Consider the following 20819-nt stretch of genomic DNA (forward strand, 5'->3'; position numbering starts at 1 on the left):
TGGGGGAGAGAGAACAGAAGGGGGGAGAGAGAACAGAAGGGGGGGAGAGAGAACAGAAGGGGGGAGAGAGAACAGAAGGTGGGGGAGAGAGAACAGAAGGGGGGGAGAGAGAACAGAAGGGGGGGAGAGAGAACATAAGGGGGGGGAGAGAACAGAAGGGGGGAGAGAGAACTGAAGGGGGGAGAGAGGACAGAAGGGGGGAGAGAACAGAAGGGGGGAGAGAACAGAAGGGGGGGAGAGAACAGAAGGGGGGGAGAGAACAGAAGGGGGGAGAGAGAACGGAAGGGGGGGGAGAGATCGGAAGGGGGGGAGAGTACGGAAGGGGGGGAGAACAGAAGGGTATAGAGGGCACATGTCACACACAAGTACAAACAGCAACCCCAAAACGCTGTGTCAGCTAATATAGAGCTGGATGCGTGCATGGCTGTATGGGATGTGGGCCGTGGTTTGGCTTGGTTGTGTACGTCTGGGGTTGCAAGCTGTGTGTGCTGTGTGCGCACTGCGTGTTGGATGTATGGGTATGGGCGTGTAAGTATGCATGCTCTGTGGTATATAGGTGTGTTGTGTACATGGTACCCCTAGGGCGCAGGGTGCATGCATACAGATATGCTTCTATATGCATGTGCATGCAGTTACATAGACACATCATAATTCAAACTCAAAAGATTCAGTTTCCTTGACACCATTTGTCGTTGAGCCCTTCCTAATAAAGTTTCAATGGGGCTATATATGTTATACGGTATAGGATATATGTTGCATCTGTTGTAAATGTTATTGGTTATACAGTATATGTTTTTATGGTTCATATGTTATATAGGGTTAATAGGTTAAATATGTTAAGTATGTTAATTATAGGATTAAATAACTGAGTTCATTCAACTACGGGGTATATATATATATATGATCATATAGATATAGGGATATGCACTCATTATAACTTAGGTACTGCTGTAAGTCGTTATATAGTTAAAAATCGCGCTGAAGTTTAAGGTTAAAGTTGGTTATCAGTTCTGCGCCAGTGGGATTAACCCACGGCGTTGTAAATGTGTTCCTCACATAGGTCCATGACGAATCAGGACCTTAAACAAGTCTCAGGGGGGTCAATCCCGAGAAGGGAAAGCCGACCATTTCGGAAGGTCAGGCATAACGACCTGCCCTTTGGGCATCAGAATCCCACTCGGGGGACCCTGAGGGGAGCTCAGGTTTTTATTTTATTTTTTTTCTTCATTACAAAGTTGTTTAATTTATGTTTTGCATTTTGCTTTACCCCTTATGTGTTTTCCCTTGTACTGTCTCCTTTTCCATCCCTACCCCTCCCATTCCTTTCCCCGTCCGGACGGGGAAGCTGCCGACCTGGACGGGACACAAGAACTCTGCAGGATGGCAACACCAAAAACGTCCGCCAGTTGAACAAGAGACAAAGTAGACTGGGTGAGTCATCAAACGTTCGCTTGTTACACTTCTCACATATTAAGTGATGGTGTTAACCCTTCTATCACATAACGTTAAAGGCTTTAATAGCCCAACTAAGAGAAAAATAGCTTTCACTGACTAAAAGAAAACGCGCAGATATCCTAATGTTACAGGAGACTCATTTTAGCAAGACCAATGCACCTAAATTCTTAGACAAAGACTATGCCCAGTTCTACCTTTTCTCCGCACCGGTTAAAAAACGTGGGGTGGCCATCTTGTTCCATAATAAAATCCCATTTGTAGCCCAAACTATTAAAAGAGATACAGAGGGACGCTTTGTTATCCTAGTGGGCACGATACGGGAGCAATGCATCACAATAGCCACAATCTATGCCCCCTGCGAGCAGGACGCAGCCTTCTTTGAAGATTTCTTTCGTGCCTTTGCGAAGGGTGGTGTAATACTCGCAGGGGTCATCAACACGGTCATGAAACCAAATTTAGATAGATCAGGGAATATGGGCATGGTACATAAAAAAGCGGGAAACTCTTTACGCAAGGTCCTCAAAGACAACCAACTGACTGACATATGGAGAGAACTTCACCCGACTGATAGAGACTATACGTTCTATTCCCACCCTCATGGCTCCCACAGCAGAATCAATTACTTTTTGGGGGGATCAGGTGAGTAGAGAGATTCTCTCGCTGTAGTCAGGACCTACCGCCAGGGTAATACATCAGGGCTTTCCATCTCTCCCCTTCCAAATTAAGAGTGGCGCGAGAAAGGGATGTCCACTATCCCCTCTTCTGTTCGCTCTATGTATAGAACCACTGGCGGCACAAAGTAGAGGCAACCCGGACATCTCAGGGTTAAATGCATATTCTCAAACACATAAAGCGGCCCTGTAGGCATACACTGGCGACACACTTTATTCGAGCTCGGCTAGTCCCACGAATTCGGGTATACCCGGGTGTATTGAGGTTTGTGACTGTTTTCTGCCCGAGTGCATTGGGTTATTTTCCAGGCAGGGATTGAAGCATTTTATTCCCGCTGGCTGCAATACTGCACAGTATATATATATATACTGCATTACAATTCATGAATTTATGCCATCTGGTAGACACAAGAAGCATTGCAGCCTATTAAATCCTAATCATTATCATTTAACAGATCAGCCGCCCGACAGCCAGGCATGAACCCAGGCTGGGAAGGCAAACGCAACGGGGCTTGTCAGAGGTGAGGAGCGGCGCATTCCAGGTATCTGCCAGGTACATACTGGGTATTTGCTCGAATAAAGTGTGTCGGTGCAGTATGATATCCTACTAATTATCTCAAAGCCCCTCACCTCCTTGCCAAACCTATTGGATTTATTGGACAGATTCTCGAACATTTCGGGATTTAAAATAAACCAAGCTAAATCTGAAGCCCTCAACATCAATTTCCCTAGACACGTAGAGAAGTTATTGCAACTGAATTTTAACTTCCATTGGCAACAGAAATATATAAAATATCTAGGAGTCCACATAACCAAGAACATCAAAGACATTTACAACGCAAATTACCCCAACCTAATTCGGACGTTGATAGCTGACCTCCATAAATGGTCCTCCATACAAATATCCTGGATAGGTAGGATACATAGCGTCAAAATGAACCTACTCACCCGTATCCTATACCTTTTCCTGATGTTACCAGTGCCACTCAGACTGAAGGATTTGCTCTCACTTTAGTCTGAAATCTCTAAATTTATCTGGGGAGGTAAAAAACCGAGAGTCAACAAATTAAATATGAAAAGATCTGTCCTAGCGGGGGGCCTAGCGGTACCCTACCTGCTCTCATACTATGTGCTAATTAAGCAGACATAACCACACTGTCAGGTGACTTTTTAGGCCTATATAAACCCAGTCAGAACAGCTAGTCTGCCTGTAGCCCATATCCAAGTGGCCCTTTATAAGTGGCATGACTACTGAACAACTGAAGGTTAAAATGGAAGTTCAAAAGAAGTGAGGAAGAAGTGGACACCCCAACAGGTCCTGATTCCTGCATTTGAACTACGCTGGAAAGGAGGATATCATCAATACCAGACTGCATCATTACTGCTGTGATGCTGCCTTTACCATTTATATTTGCTGTGACTTCACTTCTTCTCAAATTATGCACTTCTTTTTACCAGCCTCAGTATGTCTCTAACTCTATTCATATATCTCCATCTCTCCTTCCTTCCCCACTTCTCAGTTCACATGAACTCCTTTCTTACCTGCGTCCTCTGACACCAAACAGCTATATCCCCTGCACTAAAAAACACCCCTACAAATCATTCTCACACATTCTCTTTCTATCCATGCTTCTCCTCCTTGCTTCTGGGGATATCTCTCCCAATCCTGGTCCCTGTCTTATTCCTATATGCGCTCGTCCTCGCCTGCCAAATGCAACCTCTACTCCTGGTGTCAACCTCTACAACCTCATACCCATCCCCTGCCACCCTCCCTCCTCTCTCCCTTTCTCCTGTGCCCTTTGGAATGCTTGCTCCCTTTCTAACAAGTTCCTCTCTGTGCATGACTTCTTTCTCTCTCACTCTCTGCTCCTATTTGCTATAACTGAGACATGGCTCACTCAGTCTGACTCTGCTCTGGAAGCTGCCCTTTCCTATGGTGGCCTTTCCTTCTCCCACACTCCACGCACTGATGGCAGGTGTGGAGGCGTGGGGCTCCTGCTCTCCTCTCTCTGCCGTTACCGAACCATTCCTATTCCTCCCTCTCTTGCTTTTCCCTCCTTTGAGGTTCACACTGTCCAGATTTTCTCTCCTCTCCCTGTTCATGTGGCGGTCATCTATCGCCCACCTACCTCTACTCATCCAACTTCTGCCTTTCTCTCTCACTTTGAATCCTGGCTCTCTTTCTTCCTCTCCTCAGACTCCCCTGTTCTTCTCCTTGGGGACTTCAATTGCCACATTGATGACCCCTCTCTCCCTTGGGCTTCCCGCTTTCTTTCTCTAACCTCTTCTTTTGGCCTTCAACAGTGGACTGCAGCCAGCACCCACAAGGATGGGCACTACTTAGACCTGGTTTTCACTAAGAACTTCTCTCTCTCCGATTTCTCCATTTCCCCATTTCCTCTCTCTGACCATCACCTCATCTCATTCTCTCTATCTCGCTTCTCCCCTTCTCCACCTCCATCTACCCCCCGGTTCTGCAGAAACCTGCGCTCTATTCACTTACCTGACTTTGAGTCCACTTTATGCTCCTCCCTCTCCTCTCTCAGCTCTGCTACAGACCCTGACAACCTGGTCAGGAACTACAACTCTGTCTTGTCCTCCTCTCTTGATCTACATGCCCCGCTTTCTCTCTGCCGCACTCGCCCTTCTAACCCTAGACCCTGGCTAAATTCCCACACACGCATGCTGCGTTCCTCCACTCGTTCCTCTGAACGCCTCTGGAGGAAGTCTCACACTCTCGCAGACTTCCTTCACTACAAATTTATGCTATCCTGTTTCAACTCTGCCCTCTCGCAAGCTAAACAAGCCTACTTTTCTGCACTAATGAACATGCACAAGTGTAACCCACACCGACTGTTCTCTGTCTTTGATACTCTACTCAAACCATCCTCAGCTGCCTCTCCTTCCTCCATCTCCGCTCAGGACTTTGCTGACTATTTTAAGGAAAAGGTGGAATCCATACGTCAGAACATCCCCTTTGTTTCTTCTTCTCATCCTACATCTCTTCCTAACTCCCCTCCTGTCTTCCTTGACTCTTTTTCCACTGTCTCAGAGGAGGATGTGTCGCTGTTGATCGCCTCTTCTCCCTCTACCACTTGCCCTCTTGACCCCATTCCCTCCCATCTCCTAAAACCTCTTGCTCCTACTATAATCCCTACGCTCACACACATTTTTAACTCCTCCCTCTGCTCTGGAACCTTTCCATCCTCCTTCAATCATGCAATAGTCATACCATTACTCAAAAACAGCAAGCTTGACCCTACCTGTCTTTCTAACTATCGACCTGTCCCCCTCCTGCCTTTTGCCTCTAAACTCCTTGAACGTCTTGTATTCTCTCGCTTGCTCCATTTTCTCAACACCTATTCTCTCCTAGACCCACTACAATCTGGCTTCCGCACTGCTCACTCCACGGAAACAGCCATCACTAAAATAACTGACGACCTCCATGCTGCCAAAGACAGAGGTCATTACACTCTGCTCATATTACTCGACCTCTCTGCAGCATTTGATACTGTGGATCACCCTCTTCTCCTTCACATTCTCCATACTCTTGGTATTCTGAACAAAGCTCTATCCTGGATCTCATCCTACCTCTCCCATCGTACTTTCAGTGTCTCTTCTGCTAACACCTCCTCCTCCTCTATTGATCTCTCTGTGGGGGTACCCCAGGGCTCTGTCCTGGGACCTCTTCTCTTTTCTCTGTACACACTCTCTCTAGGTGACCTAATCACATCTTTTGGGTTTAAATATCACCTCTATACTGACGACACACAAATATACTTTTCAACACCCAACCTTACACCTGCTATACAGACCAAAGATTTTGAATGTCTCTCTGCTATATCATCCTGGATGGCCCTCCATCGCCTTAAACTCAACATGGCAAAAACAGAGCTCCTCATAATTCCTCCCAAACCTGGCCCTACTACCTCATTCCACATTACTGTTGGAACTATGATCATTCACCCAGTAGCCCAAGCACGCTGCCTAGGGGTCACACTCGACTCCTCTCTCACATTCGCCCCTCACATTCAAAACATTTCTAAAACCTGTCGCTTTTTCCTCCGCAATATAACAAAGATACGCCCTTTCCTCTGTTGCTCGACTGCTAAAACTCTGACTCAGGCCCTCATTCTCTCCCATCTTGATTACTGTAACCTTATGCTGTCCGGCCTTCCTGCCTCTCACCTGTCTCCCCTACGATCTATCCTAAATGCTGCTGCCAGAATCACTCTACTCTTTCCTAGATCTGTCTCAGCATCTCCCCTCATGAAATCCCTCTCCTGGCTTCCAATCAAATCCCGCATCTCACACTCCATTCTTCTCCTCACTTTTAAAGCTTTACACTCTTCTGCCCCTCCTTACATCTCAGCCCTAATTTCTCGCTATGCACCATCCCGACTCTTGCGTTCTGCTCAAGGATGTCTTCTTTCTACCCCCTTTGTATCTAAAGCCCTTTCCCACCTTAAACCTTTTTCACTGACTGCCCCACACCTCTGGAATACCCTTCCCCTCAGTACCCGACTAGCACCCTCTCTATCCACCTTTAAGACCCACCTTAAGACACACTTGCTTAAAGAAGCATACGAATAGCACTGTGAATATTCTGAACACGATACATAAAGCTTGGCCCCCTGCAGACGCACTTACCAGAACTCCCTCCTACTGTCTCTGTACGTTCTCCCTACCTACCAATTAGATTGTAAGCTCCTCGGGGCAGGGACTCCTCTTCCTTAATGTTATGTTTATGTCTAAAGCACTTATTCCCATGATCTGTTATTTATATTATCTGTTATTTCTTCGATTACCACATGTATTACTACTGTGAAGCGCTATGTACATTAATGGCGCTATATAAATAAAGACATACAATACAATACAATACAATAAAGCGGCTCAATTAAGACAAATTGTTCAATGGCAATCCAATCCACATCTAAAACGGTGGGTGGAATTAGAGAGTGCTGCCTGCGCTCCTTTAAAACTATGCAATTTGATTTGGCTACCTAAAACAGCACGACGATCTGCTGACATGCCGCTTTCCTCAATGACCAACTCATTGTCTATCTGGGAGGCTAATAAGACTAAATATTCCCTCACAATGAGTAATTCATCAATGTCCCCAATTTGGAATAATCCCAAGTTCGCTCCTGGCCTACTAGAGGGAGATAGGAACGCCTCCAACAGGAGGCAGGAATTGATGCACAGTCGTCGTCATGAAGGAGCAGAGGGAGGCAAAACTGGTGACTAGTGAAACTTTATTGAACAAGTTTAGTGCTGACGGATCATCTGACGCGTTTCAGCCCATGAAGCCTTTGACAAAGGCCTCATGGGCTGAAACGCGTCAGATGATCCGTCAGCACTACACTTGTTCAATAAAGTTTCACTAATCACCAGTTTTGCCTCCCTCTGCTCCTTCATGACGATGGCTGTGCATCATTTCCTGCCTCCTGTTGGAGGAGTTCCTGTTTGCTGTTGTTCCTGATCGCACGCCGAGCTGTGGGTTATGCGACTCCTATCTACACAGTTACCGCCGGACATGTGACCACCCTTCGCGACGTCGCGTTGCTTGAGGGGTCGGCGGCTCATCATACTGCATCCCACGGAGGATCATCCTACATGGTGCCACAATACTTCAGAATCGTAAGTCTCTCTAACTCAACTTTATTTGTGCTCTTAGGGGAGCCAGTTGCTGGGAGAGACCATCATACATTGACATTCGAAGTGACCGTGACCAATTTCAGATTGCATCTTTAGCATTACACAGCTACTAACCTTCTTCTGATGCCCTGCGAGGGTTAACCCCTGGTTTACCCAATTACATGTTTACTAAAGGGAGATGGATCAATGTGGAAACAAAAAGGTTACATACGGATCAAAGATCTGGAGGGGTACAATAGAAAGATTAAAACATTTGACCACGTCATACTAGAAAAAGATAAACCCCACTCAGAAATTTTTTAGGTACCTCCAGCTCTGAGTATTTTATAACAAATTTGCTCCATACCCCCCCTTGACGACATTCGAAAAGCTCTGTCTGGCAGAGACCGACACAAAGGGACTCACATCACAATTGTACAAGGAAGTAGTTGATTATGTGAGCTCTAGACAACAACCACCGTCATTTAGAACCCAATGGGAAAGAGACCTGGGAGAGACATTAGAAGACGACGAGTGGAACGCTATATACCTGGCCACGGCAAAAAGCTCCATATGTACCACACTCAATAAGAACGCATATAAGGTCCTAATGCGGTGGTACCTAACCCCAATGAAATTAGCCAAGATCGTGCCTGGATCCTCCTCGCTATGCCCCAGGCAGTGCGGAGGATCTGCCGATCTGTTTCATATGCTGTGGTCTTACCCACGGGTTTCCCCACTATGGAAAGAAATCAGAAATTGGATACAGAGGGTCTTCAACCTCACTATTCCCCCAGACCCATGGCTATTCCTCCTGAATAGACCTCTAACGGGCCTGTCCAAAGAAAACAATAAACTTATAGCACATTTTGCAATCGCCACGCGGAGCGAGATCGCAGCACTATGGTAACGCTCCGAAATTCCAAGTATCCCAAAGATTCGAAATCGAATGTGGTTTATCTGCCAGGTGGAAAAGTTGACGAGTCTAGTTAATGACACTGGCACCAAATATCTCAAAGTATGGATGCCTTGGTTGGCGCAGACGGATATCCCCGGGGTTGAGAGGAACACAATCTGGCTATGATAGATGCAGATGCGTTCTCCTTTAGGAGTGGAAACTCAGCTCACGACGACTATGCAGACAAATAGACAGGCTACAGAGGTGATAAACTGGAGAGGACGCAACCCACAAAGAGCCTTACCAGGAGCAGTTGGAAGACCTAGCACGAGAGGATGCTACTCTCTCGTCCGCACCGCCCCCTATTCTCTCCCTACCCCCTTCCCTACCTACCCCCCCCTCTCTTTTTTTTTTTTGTTTTTGTTTTTGATTCTGATTTTGATTCTGATTTTGTTTTTGTCAATTTGAGTTAATTGTATTATGTGAATTATGTTATTATCTTTACTACTAGTCCACCCAAAACAACCCGGTTAAGTAGGGCCCGAAAAACCGGGATATGTCTCACGAACTGAAGTACGGTACTGTATATAACGGAGATCAACACTAAGAATGTATGTAATGTATACCGTATTCTGTATCACTTGTTTGGAAAAAATGCAATAAAATCTAAGTTACAAAAAAAAAGTGTTATGGTTACACCACTTCAGACCTCTCAGTATGCTATTAGAATAATAGATGTTTCTCACAGAAGACTTAAGTTATACAAGAATCACCAAGGTACTGTAATGTTTAAAATGAAATCTTACAGCCATTTTAATAAATGACTAACAAAGACAGTGTTTTTTTAAATACTTGAATAATAGGAGTCACACCTTTAGTATGTTTTAATCATTGTATTACCCAAAAAGTATTGTTTCTACTGATAATGCCCACTACCCATGTCATGCTCAGTAGAGCAAATTCATAGTACCTCATTGAACTCTGGATTCAAGGTTTTCTTTTTCACTGTGGTCTTGTGTTTGGATTTCTTATCCTCATCTGGTTTTAAATATCTGAAACATAAAAGAGGAGGAAAAAAATAAAATACTAAGAAAATAAATACTAATTGGCTACAAATGGATAATGAGGCTAAAGATTTCTTACAAATGAAAGTTTCTTACTAATGACTACTTTGCATATAAAGTACAGGCAAATTCAAGATTCCCGAGATATTTTGTCCCAGTCAGCTGGCTCCATTCCTAGCAGATGTGTTTCCTGCTGACACGACTTTAGCCAGAGGCAAATATATAGGAAATATAATGTTTGCTGCAACAATTGTTACAGTTATTGAGGACTTAAAAGCAGCACTCACCAAAAAGGTTTTGGAGCAATCTATAGAAATTTAAAACACTACTAGAAATGTTCAGCATTTTGTTTTGATTATTTAAAAAATCTCCTGAGATATTACAGTATAATGTAGATATTTTATTTAAAAGTATAAAAACCTGCTATTGTCAAACAAAAATACTAAAATAGAAATAGAGGTAGATATATCTAGAATACTACCGCATAACAATTAAAGCTCATGACCATTACAAAAAACATAAAAATTTAGTGTGAAAGGTTACAATTAAAACAAGAATTTGTTTCCAATAAGAATAGGAAACCTGTACTTTTAAGGTTAAAAGATTCATTAACTTTAACACCCATTTTGTGATATACAGTATGTAGTTGCGGCCTTTAGGGTTTAGGAAAAATAAAATAAATTTTGAGAAAACTATCCTTATACTTGGATTTCATACACGTTTCAATACACAACAGCATAATAGAGAGTCCACTAATCTGTGTATTATAGGATTTTTAATTTGGAGACTTTTGTCAGATGGTCTAAATGAGAAACGTGATGTAGACACATTTAATTAATTAATTCAAAGAATATTTTACAGGTTTTTATACACGTACAGTATAGCAAATACAAATATAACTTGTGAGCACATTCACATGTCTTAGACAGGTCTGCACTGCCTTTCCTATTATCTCTTAGGATACAATGCTTCCACTCCAGGGATTATAGGTAACGTATACAGAACACCTACAAGCTCAAATTGAACCCCCAAACGTGGTCTGCCGTGAAGTTTGGCTCAAGGGCTTACAACAATTTGGCCAAAATGTTAAACTAAAAGACCATTTTATTTATTAGTTATTTATACATGTATATTTAGGCACTGTACCGTATATAAGTTTTTCTGGATGTGCACTGAGCTTTGTCTGTGTTTTATGTTATGTCTCTGGTTTTAAATATAAATTGCCATGCTCAGTAGCACTCCTCTGTGAAACTTATATGCTTATATATATGTTGTGGGTATTTTGGGGGTTCAATTTGAGCTTGTAGGTGTTCTGTATGTTTTATAATTCCTTTGCAGCTAGTCTTGGCTGTTTTGGAGGGTGGCAACCTCCTATCCAATTGAAGCTCACTCCCTCCCACATTTAAATGGTTAAAAGCTCACTCCATGGCATCTCCAACTATCAGGGGAACTTGCCTGCATGCAGTGTGATTGTGACAAATCTATTACAGAGTGCTTTTCCTGGTAATGTACAGGTTAATAAAAGCTTCAATCAGACTTAGAACTTTTGCAACTCATATTGACAGATTTATTTATAAATCATTCTTCCTGGCAATGCACAGGTTATTAAGAATTTATATTAGTGTAGGGACCCTTGAACGTGGTCTGCCGTGAAGTTTGGCTCAAGGGCTTACAACAATTTGGCCAAAATATTAAACTAAAAGACCATTTTATTTATTAGTTATTTATACATGTATATTTAGGCACTGTACCGTATATAAGTTTTTCTGGATGTGCACTGAGCTTTGTCTGTGTTTTATGTTATGTCTCTGGTTTTAAATATAAATTGCCATGCTCAGTAGCACTCCTCTGTGAAACTTATATGCTTATATATATGTTGTGGGTATTTTGGGGGTTCAATTTGAGCTTGTAGGTGTTCTGTATGTTTTATAATTCCTTTGCAGCTAGTCTTGGCTGTTTTGGAGGGTGGCAACCTCCTATCCAATTGAAGCTCACTCCCTCCCACATTTAAATGGTTAAAAGCTCACTCCATGGCATCTCCACCTATCAGGGGAACTTGCCTGCATGCAGTGTGATTGTGACAAATCTATTACAGAGTGCTTTTCCTGGTAATGTACAGGTTAATAAAAGCTTCAATCAGACTTAGAACTTTTGCAACTCATATTGACAGATTTATTTATAAATCATTCTTCCTGGCAATGCACAAGTTATTAAGAATTTATATTAGTGTAGGGACCCTTGAACGTGGTCTGCCGTGAAGTTTGGCTCAAGGGCTTACAACAATTTGGCCAAAATGTTAAACTAAAAGACCATTTTATTTATTAGTTATTTATACATGTATATTTAGGCACTGTACCGTATATAAGTTTTTCTGGATGTGCACTGAGCTTTGTCTGTGTTTTATGTTATGTCTCTGGTTTTAAATATAAATTGCCATGCTCAGTAGCACTCCTCTGTGAAACTTATATGCTTATATATATGTTGTGGGTATTTTGGGGGTTCAATTTGAGCTTGTAGGTGTTCTGTATGTTTTATAATTCTTGTGCAGCTAGTCTTGGCTGTTTTGGAGGGTGGCAACCTCCTATCCAATTGAAGCTCACTCCCTCCCACATTTAAATGGTTAAAAGCTCACTCCATGGCATCTCCAACTATCAGGGGAACTTGCCTGCATGCAGTGTGATTGTGACAAATCTATTACAGAGTGCTTTTCCTGGTAATGTACAGGTTAATAAAAGCTTCAATCAGACTTAGAACTTTTGCAACTCATATTGACAGATTTATTTATAAATCATTCTTCCTGGCAATGCACAGGTTATTAAGAATTTATATTAGTGTAGGGACCCTTGAACGTGGTCTGCCGTGAAGTTTGGCTCAAGGGCTTACAACAATTTGGCCAAAATGTTAAACTAAAAGACCATTTTATTTATTAGTTATTTATACATGTATATTTAGGCACTGTACCGTATATAAGTTTTTCTGGATGTGCACTGAGCTTTGTCTGTGTTTTATGTTATGTCTCTGGTTTTAAATATAAATTGCCATGCTCAGTAGCACTCCTCTGTGAAACTTATATGCTTATATATATGTTGTGGGTATTTTGGGGGTTCAATTTGAGCTTGTAGGTGTTCTGTATGTTTTATAATTCTTGTGCAGCTAGTCTTGGCTGTTTTGGAGGGTGGCAACCTCCTATCCAATTGAAGCTCACTCCCTCCCACATTTAAATGGTTAAAAGCTCACTCCATGGCATCTCCAACTATCAGGGGAACTTGCCTGCATGCAGTGTGATTGTGACAAATCTATTACAGAGTGCTTTTCCTGGTAATGTACAGGTTAATAAAAGCTTCAATCAGACTTAGAACTTTTGCAACTCATATTGACAGATTTATTTATAAATCATTCTTCCTGGCAATGCACAGGTTATTAAGAATTTATATTAGTGTAGGGACCCTTGAACGTGGTCTGCCGTGAAGTTTGGCTCAAGGGCTTACAACAATTTGGCCAAAATGTTAAACTAAAAGACCATTTTATTTATTAGTTATTTATACATGTATATTTAGGCACTGTACCGTATATAAGTTTTTCTGGATGTGCACTGAGCTTTGTCTGTGTTTTATGTTATGTCTCTGGTTTTAAATTTTTAAATTTTAATTATAGGTAACGGCATGCAAATGAGCACTCACAGTGTGTCAATTTTTTGCTTCTTGTCTGTTATACATATTTCTTTACATATACAGTACATCTTTAGCAGCACACCTTTCTCTGATGAAGTAGATTGTAACTCCAAAACGCATAGGATGTGCAATTCTTCTTCTTGGTGGTGGTGACGCTATCATGTTTTAAGTAAGGGTGGAGTCCATGCAAGAATTGTTGACCGAACCTTTGACATAATTGCATCACGCACAAGGGCTGAGCTGAATTAGAGCCCCTACAGTACTGAAATGTGACTATGTGGAGACATACAGAGAATACAACCACACCAGATGTGTTTGTGAGTGCCTTGGAATATGTTTTATCTTTTGATACAAAAATTAAAAAGAAATGCTATACTATGAGATATTTCTTGCACTTTTTTTTCAATGAAAACAATAAATGTCAGTTTTGTCAAATCAATCATTTTGTTGGTATACTGAGGAGCCATGTAGCAAACCCTCTCTTTAGATACACCCTTATGACATCCCTTACTTACTTGACTTCAATCACTGCTATCCAGATGTAAATCTGTACATCCATATCCAGCTCCATAATATTGCTTGAAATCCTCTCAGTCATTCAATATTTTCTTGATGTCCCTCTGTCCCCTTTCACTCAGTACTCTACTTGTATAAAGTAGAGTTTTACCCCCAAATTGTAATAACACCACACAGATGTAATGTAGCCCACCATATATTCATGATTCCTTCCTCTTGCATCCTCGTGAAATTTAATAAATGCTTGCTAGAGTGATTATGGTTAAGCCCATCTCTGACTTCTTACTGTAGTTTAAGAACTCCAAAAACTGGAGAAAAGTAAGCTACATGATTGTATAAATTCAAGCATGCCATAATCAATCATATGTGCATCAAATTACTTATTTTTTAACACATTATTCAGTACATACTGTATAACACTTGCTGATGACACAGAATACCACTGATGTAAAGCATCTACATATATTGACATAAATCCATACAGGTACATTTAAGATTAGTTTGCATGCAGTGCTAAACTTGTGGAACTTGATACAAACATACAGATGCATTGGCCATAATCACAAAATCATGCAGTTTATACCTCGGAATACCCATGTGATGGCGCGGGATTACTTACAACCGTACCGCCTTAAGACGCAAGTACAGGTGAGTGCATAAAATGGCATTTTAGTGTTCTGGCTTTTAAACACCTGAAATTGGCACAGAAGCTCAGTACTGTACACACATTTACAATTCATTAATTTCATTGCATATAATTAATTGCACACAATCCATAAAATTCAAACAAAGCAACCACGATAAACGCGCGTGCCTGGGGCGAATGGCCATGTTCATGCCGCATGGAGTACAGCAGCGCACACGAAAACAGCGCTGTGATGCCTTAAAATAATGGCCTCTGCATCTGTAGAGTACACACACACACAACAGAGTTTGTCAGTGACAGGAAGTCCCCATTATGTCCAAGTGTTAAGGGTCTAGTCACTAAACTGTTATAGTCATTATCAGGAGTGAAAAAGAAGTATTTGGGTGGAAGTGCATCCCCTTGTTTATCAGTTTTTAGAGCTATTCATGCTGTAGCATTTTTAGTTACTGATCCTCACATAGCCTGGTGTTTTGATTTTGCCACTAAACTTTTATAAGTTGGTTCTGGTTTTACCTAACGTTCATTGGTTGTGCTTGTGTTTTTGGTTGTAGATTATGGTACAGTACAATAAGTGAAGTTGTTGGAATTGCTTATTAATATTTCATATGTATAAAGAGACTTGTTAAACCTCAGTTATTGTTTTGAGGGGCTTGCTCTTGGGTCTCCTGTTGGTTTCAACTTTAGGCTAACTAAGACCGTCTTCTCATTATCCCCGATCTCCTTCAAGGCCTTTTAATTCTTCACAACCTTCATCCTGCTTTGCACAAAGGGGCCCACCACCACAGGAATAATTCCCACCCAATTGAATACAACCTTTCTCTGGCTTTGCATAATGGGCACATCGACCTGACCCCCACCGTTTGCTGGAGAAGGCCTTGTCAGATACCATTATTTTTATTCCCAATCATCTACTAGGCCTGGTCTCTCTTCAGATATTGGCCCAGCTGGTAAAACCTTACTCCTGTTTCGCACAATGGACCCACCCAACACTTCACCTGGGCTCTATAAATGGCTATAGTGATTGCCACAGTGGTTATCTGATCAGGCAGGCTTGCTTCCTGAATCTCCTATTGGTCTCCACTCTCTAGGCCTAGTTAGACCCTCTTCTTGTTAACCCTCATGTAAACTATCCTACTCAGCCTGATAGAACTGCCGTCACCCTCTCACACCCCCCCCCCCCCCACCCTGACAAAACACTTCACCAGGTCCAGATAATGGCTTTAGTCCTTGGAACTGGCAGTTATTCTGTCAGTAGGATTAGTTTACTCCTTTTGGAAAACCCAAAACTATGAACTCCCTTACTCCACTCAGCCAATAGGCCCACCAATATCCTATTCCCATGCACCTCCATTTATCAACTCACTAGGGCTGACCATTGCTATTTCTGGGCCCCCCATCCTCTCCACAACTCACTAGGGACCAGACGATAGGTTGTAATTTAGTAGTTCGTAGACATGGGAGTTGGGACATGAGTTTCTACTGTGATGGAATAAAGTAAGCCTTTCCTCATTCCCTACGTCATGAGATGTGGTGTAGTTGGATATTGTTCGTTTCTGCTGTAGAATCCACTTTATCATATAGAAAATAGAATTCCACCTGGTTACAATTTGCTTGAAATTGTGGCAGGGCAATTGGTTGCTCTGTTGCAGGTCATAAGGCTTTTTTGCATGGTGTGGCAGAATGACAGAAGTGGCCACAGATGTTTCTAGTTTCTCCAAGAACTTGACCACCCTCTTGATGAAAAAAAAAAAAAGATAAATGATGGCACCGCTCAAATCTGTCTTATAAAGACTATGTGCTGCCTAGGAGATATACATATGAGGAAACAATTAGTACGTACTGTAGAAGTACTATAAACAAGACTCCCTATTTGGCGCACCACAGTATTAAAAGTTTATGAAAGCTTTATGACATATAATTTAAAACATAACATTTATTGTTGTTTAACTAAAAGGAGTTAGTCGCATAAGTGAATAAAAATAAAAAAAACAGTTCTAGGTATTTCATGTATAAACCTGTCTGGTCATATCATCCAATGAAAGGTAAATGATTTAATTGATCTATGAATATATATATATATTCAAAATGTAAACCTACTTGGTCCTGGATTAATAATTCCTTAGATATACACACAATTTGGAAACCGGGTTAATATAGTATATTTTTGATCTTAAATTCGTTTATGTTGAAAGATCAAGCATATTCCTTTTGCTACCTACATACACAAGAGTGAAAACAGATGTATCAGTATCAAATCAGAATATAATTTGTTTAGTTTGCTTTAGTTGCTCAATTGCAACAGTAACACTCCTAGTAACTTCTTACTGTATACATTGTATCTGTATCTCTTGAGTGTTGCTCCCACACAGTCATAGCAGAATAGCACATAGCTTGTCACATTCAGCACATTTCAACCAAATGCTTTATACAGAAACTTATTAGAGTGGTTACCCGGAATGTTATCCGAATGAGAATAAAGTCTGACAAGTGTAATCACAACTTGGGGATAGAAGAACTAGATGTAGAAGATCAGGAAAATGTGGATAATCTGCAAAGTTTACAGGAAGAAGGCAAACGTAATAAAGGGGAAGGCCCACACTCTGATTTAAAAAACAAGTCTGTTCACTCCTCATTTAAATTCTTGGACACATGTTTCCACCTTTGTAAGCCTAGTAACCAAGGATTTGGAAAGTATCCACGGAAGTAGCGAACACACGAATCTCAGTCCTTTGGAGAAGAAATCCCTTAAAGAATTTAGGGACATGGATTATATCACAATAAAACAGACGGACAAAGGTGGAAACATAGTATTACAACATACAGCGGACTATGTGGCTTAAAACCAAAGACTTTTAAATGATAAAAAATGCTACAAAATACTCAGTATGGATCCAACGGACATACTCATTCGAGAACTCTTGGTAATCCTTAAACATGGACTACTGTAAATGACAAAGTAATCTCTAAAAAGGAGTACGAATTTCCGATGGTTATGAAACCCACCAAAGCCATCATCTACAGTATTCCATAGGTACACAAAAAACTTGTCAAACTACCAGGAAGACCGATAGTCACTGGAATTGGGTCTCTCACAGAGAGGGTGAGCATGTATGGCTTGATGAAGCCAGCGAGACACAGAGCCTCTTGCTTGGTAGTGGAAATTGCATCTGATTCTGACAGATGATAAATAGTAAGAAGACAAATCGACAGTGACTGTCTTTTCCGCATACAGCACCTGAGGTTACATGCACTGATGGCACAAAGGAAATCTGCATAGCCATCTTCTGGATGGCATTTGGTAGCTTGGGCTTAAAGTTGCCATTAGCCTACAAAAGCCTGGTGCATTAATAGCAGATGTGGGATGCATATCTAAAGCTACCCTAACAGTCATATCCTTTGTTATATTCTGTGCTATAGAGTGTCTGTGATCAAACTTAGATTTAGGGGGTCATGCAGTAAGTGGCGGAAAGGCACTTCTCGCCAGTTTCCCGCCAAAAATGCCTACCCCTATTCAGTAAGGGGCGAGAAAGTGGCGAGAATAAAAAAAAACGCTAGTTTTTTTGGCGTTTTTTTTTTTTCGCCATTGGCGAGGCGAGAAGGCACTTTCTGCCTAAAATAGACATGTTTTCCGCCACGCTGTATTCTAGTAGTGGCGAGTAGCTTTGCGCCGCTATTCGCCACTCTAGAATGGCGTTTTTATGCCGAATCAGCCACGCCAAAAAAAGTTGGCAAGTTGATGGTGAGAGGCTGCTGATAAGCGGTGGATTGGCACTTAGAATTTTTTTGGGCATGGATTGATGCCGGGGGTCTCCTGAGCTGATACCATTAATACCAGCACCGGAGCCCCCCGGCATGCATCCGAGGCAGGAAAAATGCATTTAAAGGCCACTTCATTACCTTAACGGCTAACCGCTAAGGCAATGAAGGGGTTAAGCCGCCGTGCCAGGTTTATTGTGGTTAGCGGGGGTGGGTGAAGGGGGTATTTGGCCCTTGTTGCTTGTTTAGGGTTTGCGGGGGGGTTGCGGGTGCACTTAACACCTTCACGATCGTCGGGTAATACCGCTACGGTCATGAAGGGGTTAAGCCCTCCCGCTACCCACCCGCAAGCCCTAAACAACCACCGTTGGAGCTAATACACCCTTCACCCACCCCCGCTAGCCACAATAAAAAAAACACACACAACAGCCTCACACTAAATAAATAAATAAATATATCTAAATAAATAAATTAAAAAAAAAAAAAAATATATATATATATATATATATATATATATATATATATATATATATATATATATATATTACCCCAACAAACCCTATACCCCCCTAACATACACATATATGCACATCAATGATACTATAGGCCGGCGGGGGCCCTCGGGTGCTACCCGCAGGCCTGCAGTACCAATTATGTGCCCCCCCCACCAATTAATGTCAAAACACATACATACTTATAAATAAATAACCCCCCCTAACACATACAGTATAGTAATGGGCACAATTACTATTATCCACAAATGGATAATAGTGAATGTGCCCATTTTAAATACATAAAGGACAATAAATACATTAAATACATATAGCACTCACCCATGTCTGGCTGCCACGATGAAGGCCATCTTCATCTTCATCCTGTTCATGCCCCCTCCGATGCTGCAAAACAGACACAAGAATAAAAACATCCAATGTAATGTCCCCTAACCCCTTAATCACCATAGCGAATGTGGGACCACCGGTTCTTCCCCGCAGACTACAGGTCCGCGGTGCCCCCACAGATGTGGGACCACCGGTTCATCCCCGCAGGTGTCACCCGTGGAACCACCAGCCTGATACCCGTGAGATACCCGAGGATACCGCAGGTGGTCTCCAGAGGTCTCACGCAGAACCAAGGAACCAACCCTGAATGTAAAAAAAATAAACCTGGCCTATACATTCAATACATACATTCCCCCCCCCCCCAACACCTACAGTACAATAATGTGCAAAATAACTATTATCCAGATAGGGATAATAAATTATTTGCCCATTATTAAACACATTAACTAGCATATTAAAATAAATAAAGTACTACATCAATAAGAAGCACCCATCACCAGCAACATCCTTGTCTTTCGTTGCCCAAAAAATACATAGCCAATACATAGCCAATACATTGCAATTACATTCAGATATCAATTAACCCCTTAAACACCTTATCGGATAATAACAGCAAAGGTAATTAAGGGGTTAAGCCACACTGGCCCGATACCCACCCTTCACCCATTCATTTGTACAGTGGCTTCATCATGCAACTATATATATACAGACATCCCCAAACAATTAAAATAGCATCCATACCAATTACACAATTAACTATAGCAACCGTTAAAGAGAACAAGTTACCATCATACAAAATAGGACACCAAAAAATAAAATATACAAAAGCAAGCCTCACCCTGACCTAAAGTACACCATACAATAGCAAAAATTACATCTATCTAATTTTAAAATACATGACACACACACATTTATGCATAGCAGCATAGCCAAAATATTTTAAAACACAGCAATTCAAGCTTTTAAAACAACATAATTTCTTACCCTGTATGTATATATCGATCTAGACATACATACATACATACATACATACATACATACATACATACAGTGGCAAGAAATGATATACCAAAAATAAATAAATACACATGTAAAAAAGCTTTAAAAAAAAGAACAAGTTAAATAAAATACATTTCTTTAGTTCACTTATCATTACTTGACCCACTCACCGACTCCCGTTAAACAGCTTACTCTCGAACCAATCCACCATGCACAGGAACCCATAAAATAAAAAACCATAAAATAATAAACATTAAAATAAAAATCCGAAACAATCCACGGGTCTTCTATTTGTAATCCATCTTCATATGTATGTCTAGATCGATATATACATACAGGGTAAGAAATGATGTTGTTTTAAAAGCTTGATTTGCTGTGTTTTAAAATATTTTGTCTATGCATAAATGTGTGTCATGTATTTTAAAATTAATGTAATTTTTGCTATTGTATGGTGTACTTTATGTCAGGGTGAGGCTTGCTTTTGTATATTTTATTTTTTGGTGTCCTTCTATTTTGTATGATGGTAACTTGTTCTCTTTAACGGTTGCTATAGTTAATTGTGAAATTGGTATGGATGCTATTTTAATTGTTTGGGGATGTATTTAATGTCTGCAAATTGATTGATGGTGACTTTATTGAATTACATAGTATACTTTTTTAGATG

The 20819-nt window shown here is 41.3% G+C and overlaps 1 protein-coding gene across 2 annotated transcripts in view; it reads right to left on the reverse strand.

The window, feature by feature from the left end:
* The window catches only part of DOC2B (double C2 domain beta), a 1409852-nt gene that overhangs the window by 100134 nt on the left and 1288899 nt on the right, over window positions 1-20819 (reverse strand). For both annotated transcript variants that reach the window (XM_075589564.1, XM_075589563.1), the window contains one exon: window positions 9635-9716. In XM_075589564.1, coding sequence (XP_075445679.1) covers window positions 9635-9716 — 82 coding nt within the window. The remainder of the gene's footprint in view (window positions 1-9634; window positions 9717-20819) is intronic.

The sequence above is a fragment of the Ascaphus truei genome, chromosome 3 (assembly GCF_040206685.1).
Source record: "Ascaphus truei isolate aAscTru1 chromosome 3, aAscTru1.hap1, whole genome shotgun sequence".
NCBI classification, from domain to species: domain Eukaryota; kingdom Metazoa; phylum Chordata; class Amphibia; order Anura; family Ascaphidae; genus Ascaphus; species Ascaphus truei.